A 16,376-nucleotide genomic window follows, 5' to 3' on the forward strand; every position below is an offset into this window, starting at 1 on the left:
AAGCATTGGCTGACCTTCCAGTGATTGATAGATGAACTTGAAATACTTCCACTGTTCTACTTTAAGGGGCCGCATGGTCATGTGTGTCTGAAATTTTAAATGTAGAATTGTCTGAATTGTCTACTACATGGGCCAAACATTGTGATGTACTCTACCCTACATGTAGTGGTAAGTACGTTTATATTTCAGATTGAGACTTTTTAAAATACTCTGTGGTCTGTGATGGGGTTGCAACATGTACAGAGAGATATATTTCTATTTCTTTACCGTTTCTCTACTGGTCCTCATAGGAGCTCCCCTCAGTGTCTTCCTGGAAAACCCCCTCTTTGCAATAAAATGTAGTCTACTGTTCATGAAATGCAATATGGTAGAGTTGGAACATACTGAGAGCAAAGCATTTAGAAGACTTAAGGGACTGTACTTGGCACACAGAGAAGAAACTTAAAGATCCGACTTGTGAAGCTCGCCACTATGAGATTGAAACATCTAGCTAAGATCAGGCTATTTTGGGGACTGGACGGGCGTCTTCTGGGGTTTGTGACAGGGTTGGGACATGTGGCCGAGAGCATTTTCAAGACTCTTGAGACTTTTTGAGTGAGTCAAGTCACTAAAGGGGTCAGTGGCAGGGGTAGCAAATGTGGCTGAGGGAGAAGCAGCTAAAAGATGGAAACATCAAGAAGCCTTAAAGGGTGGTTTATGCCTCGAGATCAGCGTCCCTGCGTCGTGATGCAGTGAGCCGCGCAGTTAACGGAGTGAAGCCCCCCCCATCACGCAGGTACTCTGGGGCACCTCCCCAAAATTGTGTCTCGACGCAGGGAGCGACGGCGTGAAGGGCGAAAATAGGTCTCTGATTGGTCCTCTCGACCAGCCTGCTCTGTCCTCGAGTCGAGAACAAGCTACTTCGACTGCACAGGTCTCTTGAGGGGTCTGTAGCAGGGTTGGGACATGTGGCCGAGACCAAGGCATTTTGAAGACTTAGGGCAGTGTTTCCCAACCTTTTTTGGTCTTGTGTACCCAATGCTTTTTGTCATATCATAAGTACCCCCCAACTCATACTCTATATCTCTTCTTCTATCCAATTGTGGATAAATTCCATTTATTTGTCATCACAACATGTTTCTTAGTACAATTTTCCTAGTCATAATGAATATGAATGAATTTAATGGTGGTGGTAAGTATTTGTGAAAAAGGTAACATTTGTGAATGAACAGCATGAATTTTGGAAATAAACTGCTAAAAATATTACACAGTGCACCTTGAAGGGACTATATGAGCGAGTCTCTTCAGGGGTCTGTAGCCCGGTTGGGAAATGCGGCCCAGAGCGATGCAATGGCTCGGGCTACACGCCGAGCAGGAATGTGGATGGGGCTATTTTAAAAGCCGCAAGTTCACGGTTTTACTGCTTGTGATCAACTTCCTCTTGACCCTCTCGCACAGAAACGCTACACCACCGCACGAATGACACCTCTGGGGCTGTGAGCCTGGCCTGCATGATAATCATACACAGATGTTTTTTTTTAAGTTGTTGTTGTTGTGCACTGGGATATTTGGACTGAAGTGCAACTTTTTGTCTGCTTGACCGACTCACTCGTGCCAGTAGGCTTAATCTCTGTTTGTTAGTGGAAAATTGATAGTGGTTTGTGTGCCTGTGTGTGTGTGTGTGTGTGTGTGTGTGTGTGTGTGTGTGTGTGTGTGTGTGTGTGTGTGTGTGTGTGTGTGTGTGTGTGTGTGTGTGTGTGTGTGTGTGTGTACAATATGTGTGTCAGCACACAGGAGAGGTACACAAAAACTCTTCTTACAATTCTTACAAGGGCATGGCGAGGTGGCCCGGATAACACTGTAAAGTAAAGTCCCAAAGAGAAGTGTAAAGCTGGGCTCAAACTACCTGACTATCAGCTCGATTCTCCGCTGGAAACCCTGCTTACGACAGTTGGTGGAACATTAATTCCCGGGACCATGGTAAGGCAAGTTTCCCTTGTCGTATGCAACGTTCCACAAATCGCCGACCACAAATCGTAGCTACCAAACACTGTTTGATATTTACGACTCGAAATACAATGTTGAGTATCATCTCAGTGATGGAGATAAGGATCGGAGGATAAGATTGACAGTTAGGGTTCACTTTATGTGTGCGGTGCAACCCGATGTCAATTTGATACAGTTTTGAAGTCTTGTAGTTTGAACCCAGCTTAAAATGCTATGAAGTGCTATGAAGCAGAGATGCCCATGAGACACCCTCCATTATCCCCCCCCCCCCCCCCCTCCCCATGTCCCAGACCCCGATCATACACCAATGACTGTACACATGCCATGGACACAGCGTGATTCAATGGGTTTGAAACATTTTCAAACTGTACATTTGCAACCAGAACTCCTGGATTTCCTTGTTGGAACTTGGAAATCAGAAATGGCCACTTTACATCACGCCCCGCCCTGATACCAAGAGGGTATTTCTGAATGGCAAATTACAACCATGTCAAATCCGGTGCTCTGTCCAACAATCGCAAGTTGAAAATGATTCAAATCTGAACAGAACGGAACCTTGTTGCCCATTCATACCCACACACACACAGAGTAGTGAGGCCACACATGATGATGATGATGATGATCTCCACAATACAACATCATCCCTTGGCCAGGCTGTGCGTCTCCTTCTGGATCCAGCGCAGGAACCTGCTGACGCGCGTGTAAACGCCGGGGTAGCTGGGGTCACCGCAGCCGTGACCCCACGAGATGACCCCCGTCAGCACCCAGCGCCCTCCCTCGTCCTGGCACACCAGGGGGCCCCCGCTATCGCCCTGGCAACTGTCCACCCGCCGCCGCTTGGACAGGCTGCCGGCGCACAGCATGCGGCTGGTGAAGCGGTTGCCGTAGCGCTTCTTGCACTTCCAGGAGGGCAGCAGCGGGACCCAGGCCTGCAGCAGCGTGCGCGAGTACTCCGAATCTGGCAAACAGAAAAGACAAGTGTGTGCAAGTTTAATGAGGGTGTGTGTGTGTGTGTGTATGTGTGTGTGTGTGTGTGTGTGTGTGTGTGTGTGTGTGTGTGTGTGTGTATGAGTGCGTGTGTGTGCGTATGTGCGCGTGCGTGCGTGTGCGTGTGTGTGTGTGTGTGTGTGAACGACAAAATCACTGCAAATTTAGATCCAGTGGTGGAAAATCCTGGCTTGAGAAAGCATTTGCTCCTGCCATGAGTTGCGTCTACTTGCCTTGATTTGTGTCAAATTAGCCTCTCTACTTGGCTGAAGAAGTCTACTAACTAAAAACAGCTGGTCTTGTGAATGGATATGACATTCATTTACCATCTAAAATCAAGGTTTTATACCTCTATTCAAATTACACCTCCAGACACCTGAAGCCAATTTTCAACTGGCAAAGCTCAACACACATTTGGAAACTTAATTTTACTCTGGCCAGTGTTTCCTTATTTGGCATTTTGAAGTTAAAATGACCCATTTTATAAATATAAATAAAAAATTGTAATGTTTTTTGTTTGTTTTTAATCAAGATATTCAGATACTGGAATGACAGGACCACTACATGCCTATGGAGCAAATGGTTAAAAGTTATTATGGTGTTCTCTTGCAGTGCTGTTGGGTCGCAGAAAGTAATAGGCCACATGTTGTGCTGTACAGTTTTTAATATGGTTTTTAATATCGCTTAGGAAAGTCATTCCTAGTACCTGAGGTTTTTTTCCTCAGTCTATACTGAGTTTTCCCCCAAAATCTTTTCCTCACGTTTCCTCACCCCTTTTGTGTCCAGGGGCCACATCTATTTTCTCTGATTCTGACAACAGGAACCACTCCCCTCATTTTCTGTACAATGTGTCTTTCTACACTGAAGTCATTGATTTTGTTTATAAATGAAGCTATTATTATTATTCTTAAAGTATTATTGTTACCAGTGATGCCCCATCCGGTGATGACACAGGCGGCGGGCCTCTTGCTCCTCTTGCTGGTGAGGCCGGGCAGGCAGGCGGCGTTGGTGTGGGGGTTGAAGGCCACACAGGAGCCCTCGGCCCCCGAGCCCTTCAGCTTGAGCAGGGCGATGTCGTACTCCCAGCCCTGGCTCTGGTACTTGCGGTGCACCACAATGCGCTCGGGGGTCAGCGTGCGCTCAAAGTCGTCACGCTCCACCGTGTGGTAGTCGCCAAGACGCACCACGTAGCGGGACGGGTCCGTACCAAACCTGGGGGAGAGAGAGGGGGACAGAGTGAGACAATAGGTAAAGAGAGAGAGATACACACAAACACACACACCTACCTTCTGTAAATGTAGTACAGTCCTTTTGAATAGGGATAGAGACAGATATGGGCACACAAAAAATGATTCCCATCATGGGGATCCCATATATGAAAAAGGCAAAGAAAGCTCCCCGTGGAGCAACAACACAAAACACAACAGCAGGACTGGCCAAGTAAAACACACCAGAGATGGTAGTGAGTTAAAGAGCAGGGTAAAAAGATACGTAGAGAAGTCAGGAGCATGGAAAATCTCAGCCTTCTCAGCATTAGCACATAAGAAAGAATGAGTGCTAGACATTTCAGCGGTGTACACACACACACACACACACACACACACACACACACACACACACACACACACACACACACACACACAAACGCTCAGCATGAATGCATATGAAATGGACTGAAAAAGATTTGGCTGAGGCATTCTCACTGGAGAGCTCTCCTGGATTTCATTCTGGCCTGGTCTCAACTCAAACTCATCCGTCTCTCTCTCTCTCTCTCTCTCTCTCTCTCTGGCCCTGACTCAACTCATTTTTCCTGCCAGATGTTCCATGCACTTTTTAAACAGGCCAATCAGGTGTGTTCCATTGGCGGGGCAGCAGCATCCATTTAGAAAACCGACATTTGCAAAGAGCACGGTTTTAAACATGCAGTGATGAACAGTCTAACCCCTATTATAATTTGGTCTGGTTACCTAATTCATTGATTTCTTTTGTCAAATTGCAGGAGCATAGTTGTTGAGTCTAAACTACACAGTATAGTACAGACAATGAAAACTTGCAATAAACATGTTCCTCTGGTTGCTATTCTTTAAAGGGACACTGTGTGAGATTTTTGGTTGTTTATTTCCAGAATTCATGCTACCTATTCACTAATGTTACATTCTTCTCCATGGTCCGCCATTTTGAATTTCCAGAAATAGCCATTTTTAGCAACAAAAATGACTGTACTTGGGCCTTACTAGAAAATATTAGTTTATTACTTAGATAAAAGATAGAATTTGCCAATAAGCAACCCAGTTTCAATGAGCAGCATAGTTGCAGTACCTTTTTTGACCATTTCCTGAACAGTGTCCCTTTAAATCTGAAATTCAGATTGTGGTCCTGTTTCTAATTTTGATGATGACTGCCATGGCCACGACAGAGTCTATAAGAAATTAACATGTGAAGTGCTGTAAAAAGCCATTGAAATAAAATTTTATAAATGTTTTATTAATTTGACTTTATGGCATTATTAATGCAGTTGGAATTGGATTATGTTACGTTTCCTTACCAAATTAAAACGACAAAACAGTGATTTTCCTGATATTAACGAAGTAGCACACATCATTTTTGAGGATTTTTGAAAATGGATTTGATAACATTTTTGGAGAACAACTCTTTATCAGACAAAATGATCTGCTGTAGTAATTCCCTAATGGACCAGCAGGTGTCTCTGTCGCACCTCTTGAAGCAGTGAGCAGCAGTGACCACCCAGCAGGAGTTGATGAGGGTGGCCCCACACAGGGGATGGCTCCCCTTGGCCAACGTCCGCAGCCACAGGGACACCTGCCATGGCCAGTCCCCCCTGGAAAGGAAAACACACAACACAATCACTTCAAGGCTTTTGAAGTGGATGCTAAACCCCTTAACACAGAGCCTCTGTTATATCCTTACTGTCACCAAAATGGTAGGGACCTAAGACTCCTTGTATTGTCATAGCAATGTTGTTAAGACGTATTATAAAGCCAACACAAATTCCCTTTGGGGCAATAAAGGTTTTCATTCATTCATTCATTTGAGTGTTTTCAGCAAAAAGACAATTTTCTAGTATGGCAACATATTGAATTGAGTCTTTGAGTCTTTGAATGAGTGAATAGGCCTGTTGACAGGCCCATCTGCAATAAGAGGCTACTGAAAATTACCCAAGTGTTGAAAAAAGTGTAATACATCTAAATATTCGGTAAATCAAAGTCTACTACTGTGCAGCGATTCAGCTTGTTCTTTTTTGTTATGAATTTTGTTATGAATTTGCATCATCAGCATGTGAATAGGGATCCTACCTGGTAAAACTAAGTCCTAGCTACGCTAAGTATTGTACACATTTAGTGATTATTATGCCTAATTCAGTTCAGTGAATGAGCAGGGTGTGTGGTCTGTATACGTACCTGAGGGACTTGTCTCCCCCGATGATCCTGCGTCGCCGCCGCTGCGTGTTGGGCCGTACGCCACAGACAGCGGGCAGTGTCATGGCGGAGCCGTCGCCCACGGGCTCTGTGGTGTAGTCGCAGATGACCCCCGCATCCTCGCTGTGGCGACAGTCGTTGGCCTCGTGGCCGTCCGCCTGGCACTCCCCCAAGGATGCCTCCTTACCTGTAAAGCACACGCACACACCCACACACACAATATAGGCTTTCTGTATTGCACAGTAGTGCCATATATACACTCACCCAGGTATGCCTCCTTACTTGTAAAGCACGCGCACACACACACACACACACACACACACACACACACACACACACACACACACACACACACACACACACACACACACACACACACACACACACAGAAGGCTTTATGGTACAGTCGTGTCACATACAAACTGCCCTAGGAATGCCTCCTTACCTGTGCAGCGCACGTTGTCCAGGTGGATGGGGCCCTGGCCCTCCCCGAAATATGCCATGGAACGTGCCTTGGACATACCGCTGAAACATAGAGGTACAGGAGCAAAAGGTAAGAGATGTTAAAGTGTGTGCGTGTGTGTGCCATGGACATGCCACTGAGGGACAGGTAGATAAGAAGCAACTGTGACTATGAGTTATTTAAGTGCATTGTTGTGAGGGCCAAACTTTCAAAATATGAGGTAAAATAACCTCGTGCATGTGCATGTGTGTGTCAGAGAGACATCTAGAATTGAAAAAAAAACCTGTGTTTATGTGTGTGTGTGTGTGTGTGTGTGTGTGTATGAATGGAATGAAATGTCTAAATGTGAGGTAAAATAATGTGAGCCTTATATACGCCCCTGCAATACAGGTGGATACAAAAACAATTGTGAATGTATGCCCACGTATGTACTGTACTTCTGGTGGGGTGTGAGTGTGCAAATGGCAAAGCATGACTAAATGTTCTTGGAGGAAGTATGGCCGTGCTGCATTTGACCGTGCTGCCGTCCACATGTGTGACTGATCATTCCCACAGGCAGGCATGCGAATGCGAATGGAAAAACTGAGTCATGCGTTGGTCGGTTGGATCAATAGATCATCACAGCGATACTCACACGAAGCCCAGCTGTCTGCACACCACGGCAGCGCTGACGTCGCTCCAGCCGTCATCACACACGCTGCCCCACTGGCCGCCCATGAACACCTCCACGCGGCCCTCCTTACGGCTCTCCCCCGACACCAGACGCACCAGCGGCCCTGGAGGATGGAGAATAATGAGGATATTTTATATTTTGTAAGGGGAAAGAGGCAATACAGCATATTGGAACACCTCCTTACAGCTCTCGCCTGACACCAGACGCACCGGCGGCCCTGGAGGAGAGAGGAGATGTAAAATACATTACAGTGTCTTGAGATGTAAAATACATTACGGTGTCTTACGTTTTATTTTATTATTATTTTTACCTTATGTTTTATCTTAATGTTTTAAATGTTTTTTGACTCTAATTCATTTCCTTCTTTCTTCCCTGTTTCCTTTCATTTACATTTGTTAACTTTGTGAAGCACATTGAGTTGCACCTGTGTATGAAATGCGCTATATAAATAAACTTGCCTTGCCTTGCCTTGCCTTGGTAAGGTCTTTCTAATTTCACCTGAGTGGAGGCTATCGTACATGTATAATTGCAGCCCATGAACACTTCCACTCGGCCCTCCTTATATGGCCCTTCATCTCCATCCCTGGCTGAGGTGCCCATGAGCAAGGCACCTCACCCCACGTTGCTCCAGAGACTGTAACCAACACCCTGTAAAATAACTAGAAGTCGCTTTGGATAAAAGTGTCAGCTAAGTGTAATGCATATAATGCAAATGTAATGTAATGTAATATGTTATACCGTCATACTGTACACTGAGGAGCACAAGGCCTCTGTATGCAATGGAATTGCGAGCCAAATTGTCCAATTGTTTGTGAGCTTGTATTTTATACTGGTGCCTACAGCAGGATGCAGTTCCAGGATGGGTGCCTGAACCCTTTCATCAGAGAGAGTAGAGAGAGAGAGAGGTTCCATTGGCCCATTGTTTCCTGATTCTATTATGGCCCCCCTTAGGCAGACCTAGGCAGACCTAAGGACTGTTCTATTCATTGTAGGAGCATTATGACACAGCCCTTTAGGCAGACCGGAACCTGGTCGCGTTAGGTGCCCATAGAAACCTATTATGTTGGCATATCTCTATATACTTAAAGAATCTCTGCTTTCATGGAGATAGGATTGCCAGCGCTCTAACTACACCATAACAACATTGCTATGACTTTACAGAGAGTTTTTAGTAACAGATTAAGACATGGTCATTAATTACATAGTTTGTGCATGAAAGGGCTGTAGCCTCTTACTGCAGCAGGGGTCGCCGGCGACCCTATTCACTTGCTGAAAATGCTTAACTACATCATAACAACATTACCATGACATTACAGAGAGCCATAGTGCTGCGCTAAGGGGTTAAAATAGATGATGGGTGGCCGGCCGGACAGCCCCGTATCCTGCCTGGTGTGGCCTCATATGCTATATCCTTTCCTGCTCTAATGCACTATGCCAGCATCGTCCTCACAGTCCTCACAAAGACAGAGGCTGAAGCCCACTGCAGCTTAAAGTTTATTTTTGAAGATATTTTTTGGGCTTTTATACCTTTATTTAGGATAGGACAGTATGAGTGTGTGACAGGAAATGAGTGGGAGAGCCGGCATCGAACCCGGTACGCCGGCATAATGGTCTAAGCTCATTGAGCCACCGTACCCCATGCATCTTAAAGTTTTAAACATTTGTTAGGTGCAAACAACTGACTGACGTTTCAATGTCACCACATCCTCTTCTTCGCGGTATGTACCTGAGATAGGTGCGGTGGCGGGGATCTCATTGGCCTCTCCTCCCCTGTCGCAGCGCACGGCCACGTCCTCGGAGTGCGAGCAGTCGTGCCGTCCCCACTCGGCGTGGGCGCAGTCCAGCAGCGAGGCCTCCGCGCCGTTGCAGCGCACCTCGTCCAGGTAGATCAGGCCCGAGCCCTCGCCGAACGCACCCACCGGCAATGACTCCGCTCGGCCCCTGGTGGTCAGAACTCAGCATTACAGTGTATCTGCACTTCAAACAGGCGCTTTTGCATACATCTGTATTTCACGGCTGGACTGGTTATCTGGCATACAGGGCATTTTCCCAGTGGGCCAATGCCGTTTTTTTCTGAGTTAGTAAGTTAGATAGTTAGTTTGTTTGTTTGTTTCCCTTAGATACTGGTCCTTAGTTCAGAAGGAATGGCCTATCTTTAAAGTAATGCGGACAGAGGAATCAGAATATAATAGAATACAATTTCAATTCAAATCAGAAAACCAGGGGGCTTTGTGATGGGCTGGGCTGTGCCAAAGTGTCCCTGATGTTTTTCGATTCCAGTCCAGCCCTGACGTAGGTCAGGACAATCTGCACTAAAAAGAAACCAAGAGGACTAAAAGAAGCCCAGGGTCGTGTTTCTTGAAAGTGTCGTTGTTTGCCAGTTAGCAACTTGGGTAGTTGCCAAACGGAAATTGCATTGCAACCAACAAAATAGCTAACGTAGTTGGCAACTATGGTTTCAAGAAACGCACCCCTGGAGAAGTAACATGGTGATGGAACTAAGAAGTCAATGCCTTCAATACATCTCCGTTACAATCTGCCAACTACAAGCTTCCAGAAACGGTGATATGAATACAATATTACAATGCCGTATATATCTACACAGAGGATATGATCATAGAATCAGAATCAGTTTTATTGTCCATACATCTCCATGTACACAGAATAAATGGGACATCCAGGTCAGATGGTGATACAGTAATAAGACAGTATTACACTACCACAGCTGGAGATGAGAATACAAGATCCTGAAGATGGCTTTGGTCGAAATGCCTGTCTGTTTTCATGCTACTCATATCATCACTATAAGATTGATACTTTGGAATGTGGCTTCTCTGACAAAATAATTCAGTATCGCACTACAACCACAGAAACAGATTTACTGGCCAAACTTGCATACAAAGGATTTGACTCTGCTAGATGTTAGCGCTGCTCACACCCTCTGCACGGATCTGCATGACTAGAAATCAGCCCAACTCATGTATGACAGTCAGTAACAACGTCTTTATAGATTCTCATCCATCCAGGTCATGCTTCTCCAAAGCCTGAAGTTGTAAGCCAGCCACAAAAAGACCTCTACTTTCAAATGACTGTAACTGTTCACAGTCGGTTATTGACAATGCCTGCTTCAGTCAAGTACTTTTTTATTCGGCTTGAAGTCTGGTTGCATACAGCTTCACTTCACTTCACATCCATGGCTTGGAAGACTGAGAATCTTCACACAAACACGTCTCTATATGCTCTTTTAAATTCTTGCAATGTCCTGTGAATGTCCGCCGTGTTTGGGTTCCAGCTTTCCAAAGTAACCTAGACTCTCTGAGGAGTTGTAGTTCTTTCAATAAATATCCATCCCAAAAACTGAATCTAAGGCCTTATGGTTATTCACTTATGTAGCTCACACTACACTCTCTTTTCAAACCTAATTGCCTATGACTGTTATTGCTCAGGTTTGGAGGCCAGGTATGCTGGCAGGATGGCTGCTACCATAAGGCCCTACCTGAGGCCAAAGCTGCCCACAGACTGTAAGCAGAGTTGAAGTGTGTGTGTGTGTGTGTGTGTGTGTGTGTGTGTGTGTGTGTGTGTGTGTGTGTGTGTGTGTGTGTGTGTGTGTGTGTGTGTGTGTGTGTGTGTGTGTGTGTGTGTGTGTGTGTGTGTGTGTGTGTGTGTGTGTGTGTGTGTGTGTGTACGTGTGCTATTGCTTTGTTACATTCTGAAATTGACAATAAGGAACACTTTGACTTTGACTAAAATGCAGTGTAGCCTGTTTGTGCAGATGGGCCCATTCACTCTTTTCTGGAAAGACTGAACTACATCATAACAACCTTTTTGAAGATTAAGGTGGAGGGGCAAGAACACCCCAATAATAATGAAATTGTAACCAATACCCAGAAAGTAACTGTAAGTCACTGTGGATAAAATCGCCAGCTAAGTGTAATGTCATGTAATGCAATGGGCATTCATAGTGTAGTAGTAGTAATGCAAAATGCCAAGCTCACCTTGGCAACCAGCCATAGCTCCTTCTGCTATGATACTTTTACAGGATAACATTTTATAGTACAGTTTACTGTTGAAATTGTAAACTCACTTGAAGAAGGTCTGAACGACCGAAACATTGTCAGCAATGAAAATGCACGTGCAATGGACGGTGGGCGGAATTGTCTGCTACAGTGTAGAATAGGAGTACAGTACAGTGAGATAGTAGTCATCTATTTAACTGCTGGCCAGGGGGTTTAATGCAGCTGAAGCCAGGCTGCACACAGACACACTACTTCCCTCACCTCGGCAATGCAGACAGCCAGAGCACTCTCTGCTATAATGTTTATAGTATAGCAATACGCTGAGAAATGGACCAATAATTTTACTACCGTCGTGAGGCCTATGTGAAGCCAAGCTGTAGACGGATGGATCACTTCCTCACCTGGGCAATTTAGTCAATTGGAATAACCTGATCTCCCTCTGCTGCAGTACGTATAGGTTACAGGAACAGTAATAGAATAGAGCAGTGATGTTCAAACTGTGGACCACAAAGGTATTCCAAGTGGGCCTCGAAATCATTTTTTTTTTAAATCAAAATAACAAAGTGTATGTGTTTGTTGCTGATGATTTATTTATTTGAGTTGTATTGCTTATTGTGTCAGAGGTGGACTTCAAACATTTGTGAATGTTTCAAGTCGGCCACAAGTTGTAAAAGTTTAACTGCAGTTTAAATGGCCACTATGACTGCTTGAAGCCTGAAGTCTATGATGGCTGTCAGTGATGGACTGCCTGGATTCAGAAGCTACAATCCAGTGCCACATATCCTAAAAGGTTTTACTTGTCCAATTAAACCATTTGAAAAGGTCAAATCAGATAATTTGTTGATAACACGAAAATGCTCTGCAGTGCCCGGACAAAAACTATGCCTAACCCTAACCTGTCAGTAAAAAAAAGTTTCTGCTGCTTTATAGCAAAACAAGCAAGGGAAATAGCGAAATTGTAGCCAAACTGTGTCCTGAAAAAAATCATGCCTAACCTGTGACAGAGCGTTGTGGAGCACGATAGATGGTTCAAGCCAGCGTGTTATCTTAACGTTCTGGTAGGATGTCATGTTGTAGTTTCAATTGATAATACTGGAGTAAGATGTTGACGTACCTGTACCCAAGCTGTCGACAGACCACCTGTGCATTGCGCTCTGTCCAGCTGTCGTCACACACTGTGCCCCAATCACCAGAGTGGTACACCTCCAGACGGCCCTCCCACGGACTGTCTCCACCAACCAGACGCACAACCCCATCTGTGAAAACCAATTAGAGACCTTACAGCCAGCTGTCAATCAAACATAACTATTGGTATTGGACTGCTGCACCATATGTAAAATGCTGTGAAATATCCTAATGTATTTGCTTGTATATGGACTACACATAGCATAGTAGTAGTACAATCAATACTGTGCAATAATAATGAATATGCAATATCACTGTATATTACAGTGCAAACCAATTTGTCACTTTTTTCTCCTCAGGACTGTGTCTTGCATTTGTGCTGTCGTGTCTTGCAAAGACTTACTTTTCAACAGAGGAGGCCAAAGAAAAAATAAAAGTAAAACACATAACCGTCCACCATCCTTCCAACACAAGTAACTTCACTGAGTTTACTATAGAGCGATGTACCTGATTCTGTGCTGGCTGGATCGAATTAGGGGGTTTTTCAGTAACAACAATACCACTTTATTAGGTGCGATGGAATAACTTGTGTAACCGCTATGCAATATGTGCAAGTGTTGTTCTTATACCATTATTTGCTTTTACTTGGGCCACCTCTGCTTTTAAAGGAAGTTGTCTCCATTATTGTATATGAGATTATGAGACTTATGATGAAACTGATTAACTGAGTTGTCTGATATGGTAACTAATATCCCTGTGGGAGAAATAAAGCCTCTATTCATACATCTCTGAAACAGAGAACAAGTCATTGCAATCTCATTGTGGTGTAATTCTCTTTTATGTGCAGAATTGATCATTAATGGCATTCAAGTCCAGCCTTCCTGTCAGCTTTTAATGACGCATGTTGGAATTACCATGTGGAGCATGTGGCTTCCAGATATACTGGCCACGTTCCAGTGCTCTCATAAAGCTACAAACTAGAACAGACTAATTATGAACAACAACAATGACTGTGTACTCAGCATTTCCTGAGTAATGATTCATCAGCGAGATCATTATATGCATCCCATGAGCTTGATTATTTGGCAACTAAATTAAAAACAACAAATCAAAAAATGTGCTAGTTTGTTCTATTTTTAGATTAGGGTTTGGCGCCTTGGTGCCTTTTTCTTTAGAAAAAAAGAAGTCTACAGATGGTCGTCAGTGTTGTACACTATGTGTGAGTGTGTGCGTGTGTGTGCATGTCTGTGTGAGCGTGTCTGTAAGTGCATGAGTGTGTCTATGCATGTACATTGTGTTCGTGCGTGGGTTTGCGGGCATGTGTGTGTGTGTGTCTACAGTATGCATGCCCTGTATGTATGTGTGCGTGCCTGCTCTCACCACTGTAAGGGTTGCAGGAGACTCCGGCATCCTCCATGTGGTCACAGTTGTGTCGTCCCCATCCCCCGTGGGGACACTCCTCCAGGGCCAGCTCGTTCCCCGTGCACTGCACCCCATCCAGGTGGATGGGCCCGCTGCCCTGCCCAAAGTGGGCCCACGTCCAGGCCTTCGCAACCCCTCTGTTGGAGATACACACACAAATGTGAAAAAAAACACACAAGAAAACACACACACACTCATGCTGCACACACACAAAGGAACGCAGACATACACACACCTGAACACAAATGTTAACACACAGACAAGTTTATACTTGCACACATACGGTACACACCCAAACTTGGACACACAAAAACATGCACACACATACAGAATGAGAGAGAGAGAGAGAGAGAGAGAGAGAGAGAGAGAGAGAGAGAGAGAGAGAGAGAGAGAGAGAGAGAGAGAGAGAGAGAGAGAGAAAGAGAGACAAAGACAGAAACAGAGACACAGAAAGAGACAGATAGACAGATAAAGAGAGAGACAGAGAGACAGAGACAGAGACAGAGACAGAGAGAGAGAGAGAGAGAGAGAGAAACAGAATAATAGCAAACCAATCTAAAGCCAAAGTCCCTCCAGGGAGTCATAGACGTATCACAGACAGTTAAAGCATATGTAAAAGCTCTAGCAGCTATTTGATTGAATGTGTCATAGAGTAGTATTGCTATATATAGGCTGGTGTGCAGTGTATCTGCAAAGGCCATCAAGCCAATGAGCTTTTGATGAGTGAGGGAGATGGAGAATTAGGGCAACGCCACTTAGTGAGACTCACTGAGTAAATGTACTATAGAATGAATCCCTGTGTATGCACATTTGCCAAATATGCAATTCCATGTGTGTCTTTGTCTCTCGCCATCTATTTCCTTCCTACCTCCTTCTCAATTACACACGTTTGCATGCACACACACACACGCACGCACGCATGCACACACACACACACACAAGACAAAAACACAGACCAGACAAAAAGCACACACATTCACAGTTTTTTCCCCTAAACTTTGCCTTTCCTTTTTTTCCTGAAACTTTGCCAATTATTCTATATTGGAGAAATGTAGTAAGCCCATGAGGATGTCCAGGATGGTTAATGAGTGGTGTTGGAGTGGGGAGATGCCGTACGCACTGGTGTATTAGAGTGTTGGACTGTATTGGTGTATGTGTGTGTGTGTGTGTGTGTGTGTGTGTGTGTGTGTGTGTGTGTGTGTGTGTGTGTGTGTGTGTGTGTGTGTGTGTGTGTGTGTGTGTGTGTGTGTGTGTGTGTGTGTGTGTGTGTGTGTGTGTGTGTGTGTGTGTGTGTGTGTGTGTGTGCGTGTGCGTGTGCGTGTGTGTGCACATGCGTGTGTGCATGTGTGTGTGTAAGCGTGCACGCATGTGTGAACGCGTGCTTGTGTGCGTGCCTTAAGTGTGTCTGAAACAAGTCAGAAAGTTTGAAAGTTTTGGTAGTGGTGGGGATAAAATATATTGGAGACGGGGGATGACATATTGACATATTGTACTCTCCACTCTGCTGGAGCGCCAAACTGACATTTGACAGATAATGATGGACAGGTGAAGGTCACAGATAGAAAATGGAGAGGAAAACATGATGAAAAGAGAGAGAGAGAGAGAGAGAGAGAGAGAGAGAGAGAGAGAGGTGGTGGTGGTGGTGGGGGGATTGACAGGGATGAAAGAGAGAAAATGAAGGGAAGCAAATGACAAATTGAGACTGGAAAAGAAACAAAACAATTAAGAGTGAAGAGAAGTTCGTGTGACAGTATTGAAAGGTCTCTCTCTCTCTCTCTCTCTCTCTCTCTCTCTCTCTCTCTCTCTCTCTCTCTCTCTCTCTTTTCCTCCACAAAACTCTGCTGTTGAAAGGGCTATGGGGTGGGGAGATTTTGGTAAGCAAAGCACACTCCCTGTGTGAGCCAAGCTCCCTCCGGCTCAGGAGCCATCAATCATTCATGCCTCTCGTTTATCTATATTGATAAAGTTCACTCTCCATCATCCAGCCATCAGGAGGGACGGGTACATGAAGGCCTGTCCCTGCAGCACTCTGCTGTCTGCATACAGAGAAGAGAAGACAGCTCCACCCCAAGGCCAGGCCCCTAACTCTACCTGTTAATAATTGATATCGTTTATAGATGACAAATCATCATTTTGGGTGGCCAGTCCATTGAAAAGCCTACAGGATAATTTTGTTTTTGATTGGGAGTGATGGGGGGGAGCACAAGTCTAGGATCATTTCAAGGGCCCCAGAAAAAGGGTTGTCTAAAGAAGCGCTCTGTCCACAT

The 16,376-nt window shown here is 44.9% G+C and overlaps 1 protein-coding gene across 1 annotated transcript in view; it reads right to left on the reverse strand.

Moving 5' to 3' along the window:
• Window positions 1-2,262: 2,262 nt before the first annotated feature.
• si:ch211-51a6.2 (neurotrypsin) overlaps window positions 2,263-16,376 on the reverse strand; it is a 53,122-nt gene continuing 39,008 nt past the window's right edge. The window contains exons 7-15 of the mRNA XM_063191918.1: window positions 14,068-14,246; window positions 12,677-12,818; window positions 9,273-9,487; window positions 7,508-7,649; window positions 6,856-6,935; window positions 6,393-6,597; window positions 5,690-5,812; window positions 3,899-4,185; window positions 2,263-2,944 (exon numbers count right to left, since the gene is read on the reverse strand). Of these exons, the coding sequence (XP_063047988.1) occupies window positions 2,625-2,944; window positions 3,899-4,185; window positions 5,690-5,812; window positions 6,393-6,597; window positions 6,856-6,935; window positions 7,508-7,649; window positions 9,273-9,487; window positions 12,677-12,818; window positions 14,068-14,246 (1,693 nt within the window). The 3' untranslated portion in view covers window positions 2,263-2,624. The remainder of the gene's footprint in view (window positions 2,945-3,898; window positions 4,186-5,689; window positions 5,813-6,392; window positions 6,598-6,855; window positions 6,936-7,507; window positions 7,650-9,272; window positions 9,488-12,676; window positions 12,819-14,067; window positions 14,247-16,376) is intronic.

Source organism: Engraulis encrasicolus, chromosome 24, assembly GCF_034702125.1.
Source record: "Engraulis encrasicolus isolate BLACKSEA-1 chromosome 24, IST_EnEncr_1.0, whole genome shotgun sequence".
Lineage (NCBI taxonomy): Eukaryota > Metazoa > Chordata > Actinopteri > Clupeiformes > Engraulidae > Engraulis > Engraulis encrasicolus.